The sequence below is a fragment of the Rhodnius prolixus genome, unplaced genomic scaffold, assembly GCF_049639745.1.
Source record: "Rhodnius prolixus isolate KJV_2025 unplaced genomic scaffold, Rpr scaffold_10, whole genome shotgun sequence".
NCBI lineage: Eukaryota > Metazoa > Arthropoda > Insecta > Hemiptera > Reduviidae > Rhodnius > Rhodnius prolixus.
Window position 1 is genome coordinate 1,239,417 of NW_027411615.1, and position 14,155 is coordinate 1,253,571.

Sequence of the window (14,155 nt, forward strand, 5' to 3'; positions counted from 1 at the left end):
AGCCATATATCCGGTCAATCCAAGTGAAGATTCCTGTATTTTCCATTGTTATTTTATGTTCAACTTCTATATTAAGGCGACCTGAGATGTACCAAGTTACTCTGTCTTAGTTTGCAGTCTGTTTTGAAGGAAAGAAAGTTATTTTCGGTAAAAGAAAGTGAAGATTGCAGTACGTTCCATTTCTTTATTGCTTCAACTTCTTCATTAGGACGACTCTAACTATACTAAATTCTCCTACCTTAGTTCGCAGTTTAGTTAGAAGGGTACAGCCATATATCCGGTCATTCTAGGTGTAGATTCCTGTATTTTCCATTGTTATTTTATGTTCAACTTCTATATTAAGGCGACCTGAGATGTACCAAGTTACTCTGTCTTAGTTTGCAGATTCTTTTAAAGGAAACAATGTTGTTTCTGGTCATACTTAGTGAAGTTTCTAGTACTTTCCATTTCTTTTTTGCTTCAACTTCTTCATTAGGTCGACCCTAAATACTCTTCCTTTGTTCGCACTTTAGGTAGAAGGAAAGAGCCATATATCCGGTCAATCTAAGTGAAGATTCCTGTATTTTCCGCATTTATTTAAGTTCAATTCCAACATGATGACGACCCTAGATTTACCAAATACGGCTGTCATAGTTTGCAGATTGCATTGAAGGAAACAATGTGGTTTCTGGTCATACTAAGGGAAGATTCTAGTACTTTCCATTTCTTTGATGCTTAAAATTCTTCATTAGGGCGACCCTGACGGTACTAAATGCTCTTCCTTAGTGTGCAGTTTAATTAGATAGATACAGCCGTATATCCGGTCAATCTGAGTGTAGATTCCTGTAGTTTCCATGCATTTTTAATATTAACGTCTGAATTAAGACGATACTAGATGTACCAAATGCGGTTGTCTTAGTTTCCAGATTCCTTTGAAGAAATCAGTTTTATTTCTGCTCATATTAAGTGAAGATTTCTGTATTTTCCTTTGTTATTTTATGTTCAAGTTCTAAATTAAGGCGACTCTAGATGTACCAAATTACTCTGTCTTAGTTTGCAATTTCTTTTCAAGGAACCAAGATAATTACGTTAAAACAAAGTGAAAATTCTAGTACGTTCCATTTCCTTATTGCTACAACTTCTTCATTAGGACGACGCTAACTATACTAAATGTTCCTACCTTAGTTTGCAGTTTAATTAGAAAGATACAGCCGTATATCCGGTCAATCTGAGTGAAGATTCCCGTATTTTCGTACTTTTTAAATTTCAATTCCAACTTTATGACGACCCTAGATGTACCAAATTACACTGTCTGCAGATTCCTTAGAAGAAAGCAGTTTTATTTCTGCTCATATTAAGTGAAGATTTCTGTATTTTCCTTTGTTATTTGATGTTCAACTTCTAAATTAAGGTGACCCTAGATGTACCAAATTACACTGTCTTGGTTTGCAGTTTGTCTTCAAGGAACCAAAGATATTTACAGTAAAGGGAAGTGTAAATTCTAGTACGTACCATTTCTTTTTTGCTTCAACTTCTTCATTAGGACGACCCTTACAATACTAAATGCTCTTGCCTTAGTTCGCAGTTTAGTTAGAAGGAAACAGCCATATATCCGGTCAATCTAGATGTAGATTCCTGTATTTTCCATGCATTTTTAACATTAACGTCTAAATTAAGACGATACTAGGTGTACCAAATGCGGCTGTCTTAGTTTCCAGATTCATTGTAAATTTCAATTCCAACTTTATGACGACCCTAGATGTACCAAATTACACTGTCTTAGTTTGCAGATTTCTTTTGAAGAATGCAGTTTTATTTCTGCTCATATTAAGTGAAGATTTCTGTATTTTCCTTTGTTATTTTATGTTCAACTTCTAAATTAAGGCGACCCTAGATGTACCAAATTACACTCTCTTGGTTTGCAGTTTGTCTTCAAGGAACCAAAGATATTTACAGTAAAACGAAGTGTAAATTCTAGTACGTTCCATTTCTTTTTTGCTTCAACTTCTTCATTAGGACGACCCTAACTATACTAAATGCACCTACTTTAGTTTGCAGTTTAATTAGGAAGATACAGCCGTATATCCGGTCAATCTGAGTGAAGATTCCCGTATTTTCGTACTTTTTAAATTTCAATTCCAACTTTATGACGACCCTAGATGTACCAAATGCGGCTGTCTTAGTTTGCAGATTCTTTTGAAGGAAACAATGTTGTTTCTGGTCATACTTAGTGAAGTTTCTAGTACTTTCCATTTCTTTTTTGCTTCAACTTCTTCATTAGGTCGACCCTAAATGCTCTTCCTTTGTTCGCAGTTTAGTTAGAAGGGTACAGCCATATATCCAGTCATTCTAGTTGTAGATTCCTGTATTTTCCATTGTTATTTTATGTTCAACTTCTATATTAAGGCGACCTGAGATGTACCAAGTTACTCTGTCTTAGTTTGCAGATTCTTTTAAAGGAAACAATATAGTTTCTGGTCATACTAAGTGAAGATTCTAGTACTTTCCATTTCTTTGTTGCTACAACTTCTTCATTAGGACGACCCTACCTATACTAAATGCTCTTCTATAGTGTGCAGTTTAATTAGAAAGATACAGCCGTATATCCAATCAATCTGAGAGTAGATTCCTGTAGTTTCCATGCATTTTTAACATTAACGTCTGAATTAAGACGATCCTAGGTGTACCAAATGCGGCTGTCTTAGTTTCCAGATTCTTTTGAAGGAAACAATGTTGTTTCTGGTCATACATAGTGAAGTTTCTAGTACTTTTCATTTCTTTTTTGCTCCAACTTCTTCATTAGGTCAACCATAAATGCTCTTCCTTTGTTCGCAATTTAGTTAGAAGGAAACAGCCATATATTATCCGGTCAATCTAAGTGAAGATTCCTGTATTTTCCGCACTTATTTAAGTTCAATTCCTACATTAAGACGACCCTAGATGTCCCAAATACGGCTGTCATAGTTTGCGGATTGCTTTGAAGGAAACAATATTGTTTCTGGTCATACTAAGTGAAGATTCTAGTACTTTCCATTTCTTTGTTGCTTACAATTCTTCATTAGGCCGACCCTAACGGTACTAATTGCTCTTCCTTAGTGTGCAGTTTAATTAGAATGATACAGCCGTATATCCGGTAAATCTAAGTGTAGATTCCCGTATTTTCGTACTTTTTAAAGTTCAATTTCAACATTATGACGACCCTAGATGTACCAAATTACACTTTCTTGGTTTGCAGTTTCTCTTCAAGGAACCAAAGTTATTTACAGTAAAACGAAGTGTAAATTCTAGTACGTTCCATTTCTTTTTTGCTTCAACTTCTTTATTAGAACGACCCAAAGTATACTAAATGCTCTTCCTTAGTTCGCAGTTTAATTAGAAAGATACAGCCACATATCAGGGCAGTCTAAGTGAAGATTCCTGTATTTTCCATGCTTTTTTAACTTCAACTTCTGTATTAAGACGACCGTAACTGCCCCAATTGCGGCTGTCTCAGTTTGCAGTTGGCTTGGAAGAAAACAAGGTTTTTTCTGCTCTAACTTAGTGAAGATTTCCTATATTTTCTATTAATTGTTGGCTTATTGGACTGCTCTACAAAATTAGGTAGACTTCCGCTATTAATTAAATTATTCAAATCATAAGATCTTTTTTAGAAGATCTAACTTTTGTAGGTAAGATCCATAAAATTTTAATTAATTAATTACATTTTATTTTGGTAGATTAGATTATGTATGAAAATAAATAAATAAATAAACATCTTGGATCAGCTGTTCAGATAACCTTCACTTACCAGCTGATCAGCCTGGCCAGTTACCGTCGGCCATCTTTAACTGGTTTGTCGTGTCTCTTTATTAACGTGATTTTTTAAGTGAATATTAGTTCGTGGCACAGTTAAATTTCTTTTTATAAATTGAGTTTAAGTTATACTTTGTGCGTGGTATACAGTTTTAGTGTAAATAGTGAATTATTTTAAAAAGTGTCAAGAGTCAAGTGCTATTGGACTGGAGATGAACTTGGATATTCTTTAAACAAGGTAAGACTTTATTATCAATTATTTAATTATATTTTTATTATTCTTGCATGAAAACAGCATGTTACCATTTACTTGTTACTTACAAATTAATATTATCGCTTAAAATTTGATCACTACAAAAAGTATTTAAATTGATTTCTAAATCTTTTTGAAGAATTCTTTGATCTTTTCGTATTAATTGACTATGAGTTCAAAATTAGTATTCTTGGTTTACCTATATTGATTTTTGGAATTGATTTCTAAAACTTGCTTTTCTCAAATGTGTTTAATTATGATTAGTTCCTTCTGTAGGTATTAAAACTCATATAAAGAGCGCTAGCGTTGGATATTTTGCATTCTTATTTCTGTTTACATTAAGACCCCAACTACTCTAAATCCTCGTGTCGTAGTTTGCAGTTTGCTTTAAAGGAAACGATGTTATTTCTGGTCAAACTAAGTAATAAATCCCAATAGTTTCCATACTTTTTAAGTTCAATTTGTACGTTAGGATGATCCTAGCTGTAATAAATGCAACTGTTATAGTTTGTAGTTTGCTTTCTATGAAACAAAGTGATTCCTGGTGAAACTAAGTGTAGATTATAGTAATTTACTAGCTTTTTTTACTTTTACTTTTCTATGAAGGTAGACCCTAACTAAATGCTCTTGACTTAGTTCACAGTTTAATTAGAAAGAAAAAGCCACATATCCGGTCAATCTAAGAGAAGATTTCTGTATTTTCCGTACTTTTTTAAGTTCAATTCCAACATTAAGACGACCCTAAATATACTAAATGCTCTTGCCTTAGTTTGCAGTTTAATTAGAAAGAAAAAGCCACATATCCGGTCAATCTAAGACAAGATTTCTGTATTTTCCGTACTTTATAAGTTTAATTCCTTCGTTAAGATGGCTTTAGATGTACCGAATGCGGCTGTCTTAGTATGCAGACTGTTTTGAAGAAAACAATGTTATTTCTGGTCAAACTAAGTGAAAATTCCTGTATTTTCCGTACTTCTTAAGTTCAATACCTACATTAAGACGACCCTAGATGTATCAAATTACACTGTCTTAATTTGCTGTTTGATTTGAAGGAAACTATGTTATTTCTGGTCTAACTAAGTGAAGATTCCTGTATTTTCCGTACTTTTTAAGTTTAATTCTTTCATTAAGGCGACCCTGGATGTACCAAATTGCACTTTCTTGTTTTGCAATTTCTTTTCAAGGAACGAAAGATATTTACGGTAAAACAAAGTAAAGTTTCTAGTATTTTCATCTTTTTTGCTTCTACTTCTTCATTAGGACGACCCTAACTATACTAAATTCTCTTGCCTTTGTTTGCAGTTTAATTAGATATATACAGCCGTATATCCGGTCAATCTAGGTGTAGATTCCTCTATTTTCCGTACATTTTTAAGTTCAATTCTAACACTAAGACGACCCTAGATGTGCCAAATTTCACTGTCTTGGTTTGCAGTTTCTTTTCAAGGAACCAAAGATATTTACAGTAAAACGAAGTGTAAATTCTAGTACGTTCCATTTTTTTTTTCTTCAACTTCTCCATTAGGATGACCGTAACTATACTAAATGCTCTTGTCTCAGTTCGCATCTTAATTAGAAACAACCAGCCATATATCCGGTCAATCTAGGTGAAGATTCCTTTTTTAACTTCAATTTCTGCATTAAGACGACTGAAACTTACTAAATGCGTCTGTCTTAGTCTGCATATTACTTTGAAGGAAACAAAGTTATTTCTAGTCAAATTTAGTGAAGATTTCTTTTATTTTCTATTAACTGTTGGCTTGTTGGAATGCTGTAGAAAATTAGGTAAGCTTTTACGCTATTATTTACATTATTCAAATCTTACGATCTTTTTTAGAAGATTTAATTTTTTAGTTAAGATTCATAAATATTTAATTTAATTATTACATTTTTTTTTTTGGTAGATTATGTATGAAAATAAATAAATAAATAAACAGCTGGAATCAGCTGCTCAGATAACCTTTACTTACCAGCTGATCAGCATGGCCAGTTACCGTCGGCCATCTTTAACTCGTTTGTGGTGTCTCTTTATTATTAACGTGATTTTTTTGGTGAATATTAGTGCGTGGCACAGTGAAAGTTCTTTTTATAAATTGAGTTTAATTTATTCTTAGTGCGTGATATACAGTTTTAAGTGCGAATAGTGTTGTGAATTATTTTAAAAAGTTTCAAGTGCTATTGGACTGGTGATCTATTGAGATGCTGATGAATTTGGATATTCTTTAAACAAGGTAAGACTTTATTATCAATTATTTAATTATATTTTTATCATTCTTGCATGAAAACAGCATCCTATCATTTAATTATTACTTACAAATTAATATTATTGCTTCGTCTTAACTATGTTCAGTGTTAGTTAATTCTTTAATTTTGATCACTATAAAAAGTATTTAAATTGATTTCTAAACATTTTTGATGAATTCTTCGATCTTTTCTTTTAATCGACTATGAGCTCAAAATTAGTTTTCATAGATTACCTATGTTGTTTTTTGGAACTGATTTCTAAAACTTGCTTTTCTCAAGTGTGCTTAAGTTTGATTAGTTCTTTTTATAGGATTCTAAATGGAATATTTAAATCGAAACTCAGAAACTCCCCTTATTAATTATTAATTAGATCCTTGTAGTAGATTCAGAAATAAGCAACTGATACCTCCTTTAGCTTGTATGTATCTTATATTTTGTTTTGTTTTTTCTTGATACTTACGTTGTGTAATGTTTATAATGTACGTTGTGTATAATATCTTAAAAACAAACAAATATATAAATAATCTATGAAGGCCTTCCTCTTTCGGTGAATATCACACGGTTTTTCTGTTCGGTAAAAATATTACTAGCACTAAAGTTTGAACCTCCTAGATATGAGTAATAACTTCCGATGTTTTCAATAAATGTAATATCTTTCCACAATTTGGGTATAATGTATTTCTTTTCTTGTATTCTACCACAGGTTTTCTTTAATGTTCACCACTATCAAATCAGACAAAAACCCCACTGCACACCATGAAAGCGTTTTCGTTAGAATCTAGGTTGCCTGTCTTTGGTCTTAAATGTTATGGGGATGTACTGAATCTCTGCTGGGACTCGATGAAGCTCCTGTGCTGGCTGTAGGTGCAGACAAAGTGATGGGGCTATTCTATTATTGTAACTTCCAAATACTTCTCTAAACTGTTGGTAAGTAAATTTACTGATTCTCCATTAATTTAGATTATAAAATAAGCTTCGGTTTTCTTGTTTACTCATTATAAAAAAAATTTCCTCCAAGTCAAGAAAATTCATTTGCTTTAAGAAAATGAACTCGTTTATGAAATTTTTCTACTCCTAATGCTAGCTATATTGTTTTAAAATATTTTATTGGCAATCTATTTCATTATATAAGGAAACTAACTTGAAAAGCAAATAAATTAGAGTTGACGCGGAAAAAATTATTTGAATGTAATGAGCATCTGAAATATAAATAAATAATAACATACATAACGTGCAAATATTACTTCATTTAAAGAAAAAATGCCAGCTCATGCTTAAAACATCAAGTTTGCCAAGAAAAATGTATCAGTGAAAGAATGGGAGCAATTTATAGAAATGCTCAAGATTTCAGTTTACTCAATATTTTATTTTTTTTTGGCTAGCTAATGGAGCATTAATTGCAGTCTGTATAGTAGAAAGAAATTTATTTGTTATCTTTTTTTTCTTTTAATAAAGTAACTTAATCAGTAGGTGTATAGGGAAATAACCAGTAAGAACGAAGTATTAGTTCATTATAGCTTTTATTATAACTTTTTTAACTACAATAAATTACAATTTGTTTTAAATTATCATTTTTCTTATAGTTAAAACAATTCAAACTAATTTAATGTTATTTGATTTTTCATAATGTTCCTGAAGACAAGACACCGAACATGGATCAGGGTCCGAAACTGATGTAGAACTGGATCCAACTAATGCCTTGAAAAAGAAGAGCACAATTGGCATATTATGCACTGTTACAGGTATGATAAAGTATCTAAAGTAATATGATTGGTTAATCTTTTAACCAGTTAAGCTAGCTAACTGTTACACAGGTTATAAATAAGAATTTAATCGGTTACACTGGCTGACTGCTTTTACTAGTGAAAACAGTTACACCAGTGTAACCAGTTAAAACAGTTATGCTCGGTTAACTGGTTAAACTAACTACTTAATCGGTTTTAATTGGTTAAACTGGTTGACTGGCTAATCACTTAAACTTGGTACTAGTTAATCGGTTAAACTAGTTTACTGGTTACCACTGTAACTGCGCTTCGCCTGGCAACTTATTTTCTTCTCCTACTAACTTATTTTCTTCATTTATCCACTTATTCTTCTACCTATCCACTTATATCTCATATGTAGGCTGGAAGGTCGATTAATAAGTGAATAGATGAATACAATAAGTTGATAGGTGAAAAAAATAAATGATGGGTGAAGAGAAATATTTGGATAAATGGCAAAAGTAACCAGTTGAACTAGATTAACTAGTAGAACTAGTTTAACGAGTTTAAAGGAATAACTAGTTAAACTAGTTAGCCAGTTAAACCGTTAAACCGATTAAGTACATAACCAGAAAAACTGGTTAACAAAGTAGCTAGTTTAGCCGATTAACTGGTTGGCTAGAAAAACTAGTCTGTTACCAGTAAAAACGATTACCTAGCTAACCAATTTAACTATCTGAACCTGTTAGAAAGTTTAACTGATAAACTATTTTAATCAGTTTACCCGATTTACTAATTAAACAGTATAACCTATTTAACGTAGTTATCTGGTATAATTGGCTAATGGGTTAACTAGTCGTCCTGGTTAACTAGTTAATTGATCAAACTAGTTTAACTAGCTTATTGGTTTTACTAGTTGATCAGTTAAACTGGCTAACTGGTCAAGGGTATACCTGGGTAACTAGTTAATCGGTTAAACTTGTTAACTGTTATCGGTCAAACTAGCAACTGGTTAACTGGCTTAACTGGTCAAACTAGTTCAATTGGTTACCTTTGTCATTTATTAAATTATATTTTTTTCACCTATCAATTGATTCTTATAACTGTCCACTTCTTGATCCTCCGTTTATCCTTCTATGTTAGAGAGTTAAGTGGACAAATTGAGAGAATAAGTTGTAAGGTGAAACGAAATGACTAAGGTATCCATTTGATTTAGTTTAACAAGTTTCGCCACTTAACCAGATGGCTAGCTTGACCGATGAACAGTTAACAAGTTTAATTGATTAACTTCCTACCCAGTTATACCATTAATCAGTTAGCCACTTTAACCGCTTAACTAGTTAAACCAGTAAGCTATTTAAACTAGATTAATCAATTAACCAGTAAATCAGGTCGACTAGTTAAACCCATCAGCCGATTAAACCAGTTAACTAGTTGATAAGATTATACTGGTTAACTAGTTAATTGGTTAAGCTGGTTAATAAGTTTATCGGTAACCAGGCTAACTGGTTCCATTAGTTAAATTGGTTAACGAAGTAATTTTTTTACTGGCTGGCTAGTTTAACTGGTCAACTAGTTAATCGGCAAAACTGGCTGGCTGCTTTATTAACCAGTTTATAACTGGATAAGTTAGGGTAGGCTAGGTTAGATTAGACTAGGTTAGGTTAGGGGTAGGTTAGGTTAAGTTAGGCTAGGTTAATTAGGCTAGGGTAGGTTAGGTTAAGTTAAGTCGAGATTAATTAAGCTACCTTAGATTAACTTAACATAACCTAACCTACCCCCCCCTTTTACTTAGGTTAAGTTAAGTTAGGATAGGTTAACCTAACCTAATTTAACCTCATACATTTACCATTTAACCAGTTAAACCAGGTTCCAGTTTAACCAGTTAACTGTTAATCAGCTAAACCGGTTACGCAGTTCAACCGATTAACTAGTTAACCAGTTAAACCAGTCTGTCAGTTTAACCGGTTAACTAGTTAATCAGCTAAGCCAGATACCCAGTTCAACCAATTAACTAGTTAACCAGTTTAACCAGTCAGCCAGTTTAACCGGTTACCTAGTTAATCAGCTCAACTAGATACCCAGTTCAACCAATTAACTAGTTAACCAGGTAAACCAGTCATCCAGTTTAACCGGTTAACTAGTTAATCAGCTCAACTAGATACCCAGTTCAACCAATTAACTAGTTAACCAGGTAAACCAGTCATCCAGTTTAACCGGTTAACTAGTTAATCAGTTTATCCGGTTTACCGGCTAAGAGGTTTAACTGACACCTGGTTTAAATAGATAATCGGTTTTATTGGCTGACTAAGCCAAGGTAACTTATTAACTAGTTATCCAGTTAGCCAGTTTAACTCAATAAACTAGTTGGCTGTTTGGATTACCAGTAAACCTGTTGTACAGATATACCAGTAAAACAAATTTAACCGATTAACTGGTTATGCAGTTTATCCGATGAACTAGGTAACCAGGTAGCACGTTTAACCAGTTAGCCACGTAGCCAGTTTAGCTGATTACATGCAACATGCAAAATAATTTTAAAGGACTTACGTAAAAGGTGGAAGTAAATATTTAGTGCAACCGTCCTGAGAGAAGGATCCTTTCTTGTTCACTGCCTGCACAGTTCTCAAATCCTCTTGTTACCTAAACCAAAAATATTTTTTATTTTTAAATAAACTATTTTAATAAGTTTTATATGTTTAATAAAATGTATTGCTTTTTACTTTATCTAATATTTGTAATAATTCTATTTCTTTTTCAGTCTCTGTTTCTTCTTGTTTTCATTTTTTATTTTATTTAATTGTTATTAATATATTTTTTGCAAACCGAACATTTCCTAATAAGTGATGCATTTTCAATTGATCTGTTCTTACTAAGATAAATGGAAAATTTAAATAAAATGGAAAAATAAAGAAAACAAATGCAAAGAGACTGATTATGTATGGTCTTTATCTCATTGCGCAAATTTGAAAAAGAGATTACAAACGTTTAAGAGAATTTTTTTAGAAAACTGATTTTAAAAATGAAATTTCACTAACCTTTGTACAATTATCTTTGACAGGTATTGCCAGCAACAGAAGTAGTGCCAATTCCCATCCAGAACTCAATGCTGAGCAAAGTGTTGCAATGAAAGAGATAGTTGCTACCAACAGGAGCACCTCTATAGCCGGCAGCCTGAAATAATGTCATATTTACTTATGTAATTCAAATAACTAATGATTATTCTTAAATTTTGTTAACTTCTTAAACTGTAGAACGTATTATAATTATTTAATCTTAAATAAAAAGATTTATTTCCAAAGAATTTAAGTCTGTTTTCTTCTCCTTTCCCTAAAGTAACCTAACCTATGGTACCCCAACATTGTGTATGTTTTTATATCAGCTGATTCTCAGTTATCGATGGTAAATAAATAAGTAAATGCATTTACCATATTAAATCTACAATAATTGAATCAGTATCAGCTAAATTAAAAACATTCAAGCATGTTGGACATAGATAAAGAGTTACGTATACAATTAACAGGATTTATTTACATAAGATAAAACCTATTTAAAAAAATTAATATCGTTAGTGTAGGTAAGAAAAAAAAAAGAAAAGAATATAGAAACAACACCGTTAATGAACAAAAAGTAAGAAATGGTCCAAGGTGTCAAACCAGAGGAACGCGTAAAACTGTTTCGTTACAGCAATAACTGTTTAAAGTATTTACTTTAACAATCGTTCTATTCATTAGGCAATCAAGTTTGGAAGGTTTCTATTACACCTACAATGCGTTAGCTCGTAAACAAGTGAGCTGACTTAATGAAATACATTAGAGATGTTGTCGATGAGATAAACGACATCAACACGACAGTACTTAATCTTGTTCAAGCAATAAAGTAAGTAATTTTCAAACAACACGATAATAATAGTTGATCGACCCGCAAAGGAACCACACTGCTTAGAACACACTGAAGTTTTAAATAAATTAGAGCTGGATCTAATTTTGGTACCCAATTTACATTATATACATCAAGAAAGAAATAAATCATTTCAAGATTGATAAACCCTACATTATTTCTAAAGTATACTAATTCCGTTTTCTAAAAGATCTATTCCGTTTTTCACAAAGATTGTTTCAATTATAACCATGTATCTTTTTTAAGAAAATGTATGTTAGATTAAAATATACTTTTACTGCAGCTGGCCGATCTCTGACCAAACAATTTACTAATCTAACCACTGTATAAAGTTCACTGTCAAACTAGTGCAGAGCTTAAATTATATATTTTCAACTTTTATAGCTTTCAATCTTAGTGAACAGATAAATTTTCCTATAAAAAGATTGGATGATTCAACCCATTATTAAAATAAGAGATATTAAGATTAGTTATTAGTTATTAAGATTACTTTTGCCCTTTCAAACTTCTATTTTGAGACTAAAAAGACGAAGCAAAACTAGGTACAAGCATATAACTGTAATAATAGCAAATCACGCGTAGATTCCTGTCCAATATGCAACAGGTTGTTCACCAGTCAGTGTATTAGTTTTAAAATAAAAATAAATGATGTAAAAATTTCACTTCCTAACAATAAATATAAGTAATAAAACAAATAAACTTACTTACATGAACGCATCAGCAATGAGTTGAACGCAGACAGCCAATGTCTAAGCATCGATGTATTGTAAATGACAAGAACTGCCAGTGAATAGCGAAGTCCAAGATTAGTGATTTCCTGCAACAAAAAAAAGAAGAAAATATTTGAAAACTTAGATATATTACTACAATAATGCAAAATGAATGCCAGATTTCAATAATCTTCTAACATAGATAAAGTGGATGAAGATTCTTTCTACTTTGGGCAAAGATATTCTTAATGACATTGCAGAAGTTTCCCAAATAAAGAGGATTTAACAATAAATAGTTTAATATTGCACTTTAAAAAAATAATAAAAAATAACTAAACGCTCAGGATATATCCGCTAACAATTAATCGTTAACTTTTTATCGACCAACTTAACCCTATCTTCTGATTGCCTTTACTTTTCCAAAATTGTAAAACATGCGAATTGAAGATTTTAATTTTAATGTCCTTATGCATTTTAATTGTAAAGGATAATGTTTTAGCAAGAAGCTTCTTATGTTAACAAAAAAATAAGATTAAACACTAAATGCCACCGAGGTATCTCAAGTTATTACTAAAAATAAAACATATTTATAAGAAATCTTTTAGCTGACTTACTTTTTCATTGAAATACATTCACTTCTTGTCCTGCCTGCACTTGTTATTCCACTAAGTTGCAATGAAGACCATAGAGCTCTACCGAACTAAACACCCCAAGTAACTTGTACAGCACATCAGCTGATAATGGCCCCACCATATTAACAAGTCATACCTCACTTTAGTATCAGCTGATGAATGAAGTTACTATGACAATATGATATTCTGAACTTGAGTCATTGAAATGTTTCAAATTAAAATATTATAAAAATAAAATTTTTATAAAATATTTAGATATAAAATATATACAGATGATTCGATCTAAGGATCTGAAATTAATATATTATCTTACAATATATTTTGTGGTACACTTGACAATAGTGCCAACCAATTTAAATAAATGATGAACATAAATCAACGATTTTTACTTCCGATTGTTGCTAATTGGTGTCACTTAAATTACAATAAAATAAAAAAAATCGGTAAGGTACGTTGATGAATGCATTTTTTGAACAGTTTTCTTATTTGTTCTGAATCAAAAAAGTTTTTTTCAAATCGCGATTCATTTAAGACCTGTACATTAACCGATAGTTTGTTAATTCCTATTAAAATCATTGTTAATGATAAGGGCTTCTCATCACTGGCCAAAAGAAAATTATAGATGAAAGAAGACATCTAACAAATACCAAACACCCCATAATGTTCTCCTTCTCCAGCTCCGGTGTTCGCTGTTATTATTATAATCAAAAAACAAAGAGCATTGCTTTGGATCACTAATCATATCATGATTTAGGAACCATAACCTCTTAGGACATCTTATTAAAATACTCCCAAAGACTATGGACTTCTATATGCTCGTAAATATTTTAGATTTTTACACTTTATATCCAAATTAGTTAAAATAACAACACATTAATCAAATTGCTGTAGTCATTAGCATATTAATGGAGCCTGAGTATTCTATCAGCAATTTCCATTTCC

At 31.7% G+C, this 14,155-nt stretch overlaps 1 protein-coding gene and 1 long non-coding RNA gene across 3 annotated transcripts; one reads left to right on the top strand and one right to left on the bottom strand.

Moving 5' to 3' along the window:
* Positions 1-625: 625 nt before the first annotated feature.
* On the top strand, positions 626-11,275 carry LOC141456827 (uncharacterized). 2 transcript variants are annotated; one of them, XR_012460053.1, is made up of 4 exons: positions 626-6,255; positions 6,972-7,195; positions 7,907-8,010; positions 11,033-11,275. It is a non-coding gene; the product is annotated as an uncharacterized lncRNA (long non-coding RNA). The 2 variants fall into 2 exon arrangements; XR_012460052.1 differs by having other exon boundaries at positions 4,183-7,195.
* LOC141456826 (uncharacterized) lies at positions 7,770-13,340 on the bottom strand. Its single transcript, XM_074133121.1, has 5 exons — positions 13,196-13,340; positions 12,576-12,688; positions 11,010-11,145; positions 10,522-10,614; positions 7,770-7,966 (listed from the first exon to the last, which is right to left on the bottom strand). Exons 1-4 carry the CDS (start codon positions 13,211-13,213, stop codon positions 10,543-10,545), a joined length of 339 nt encoding a protein of 112 aa, XP_073989222.1. The 5' UTR covers positions 13,214-13,340; the 3' UTR covers positions 7,770-7,966; positions 10,522-10,542.
* Between the last annotated feature and the right edge of the window lie 815 nt (positions 13,341-14,155).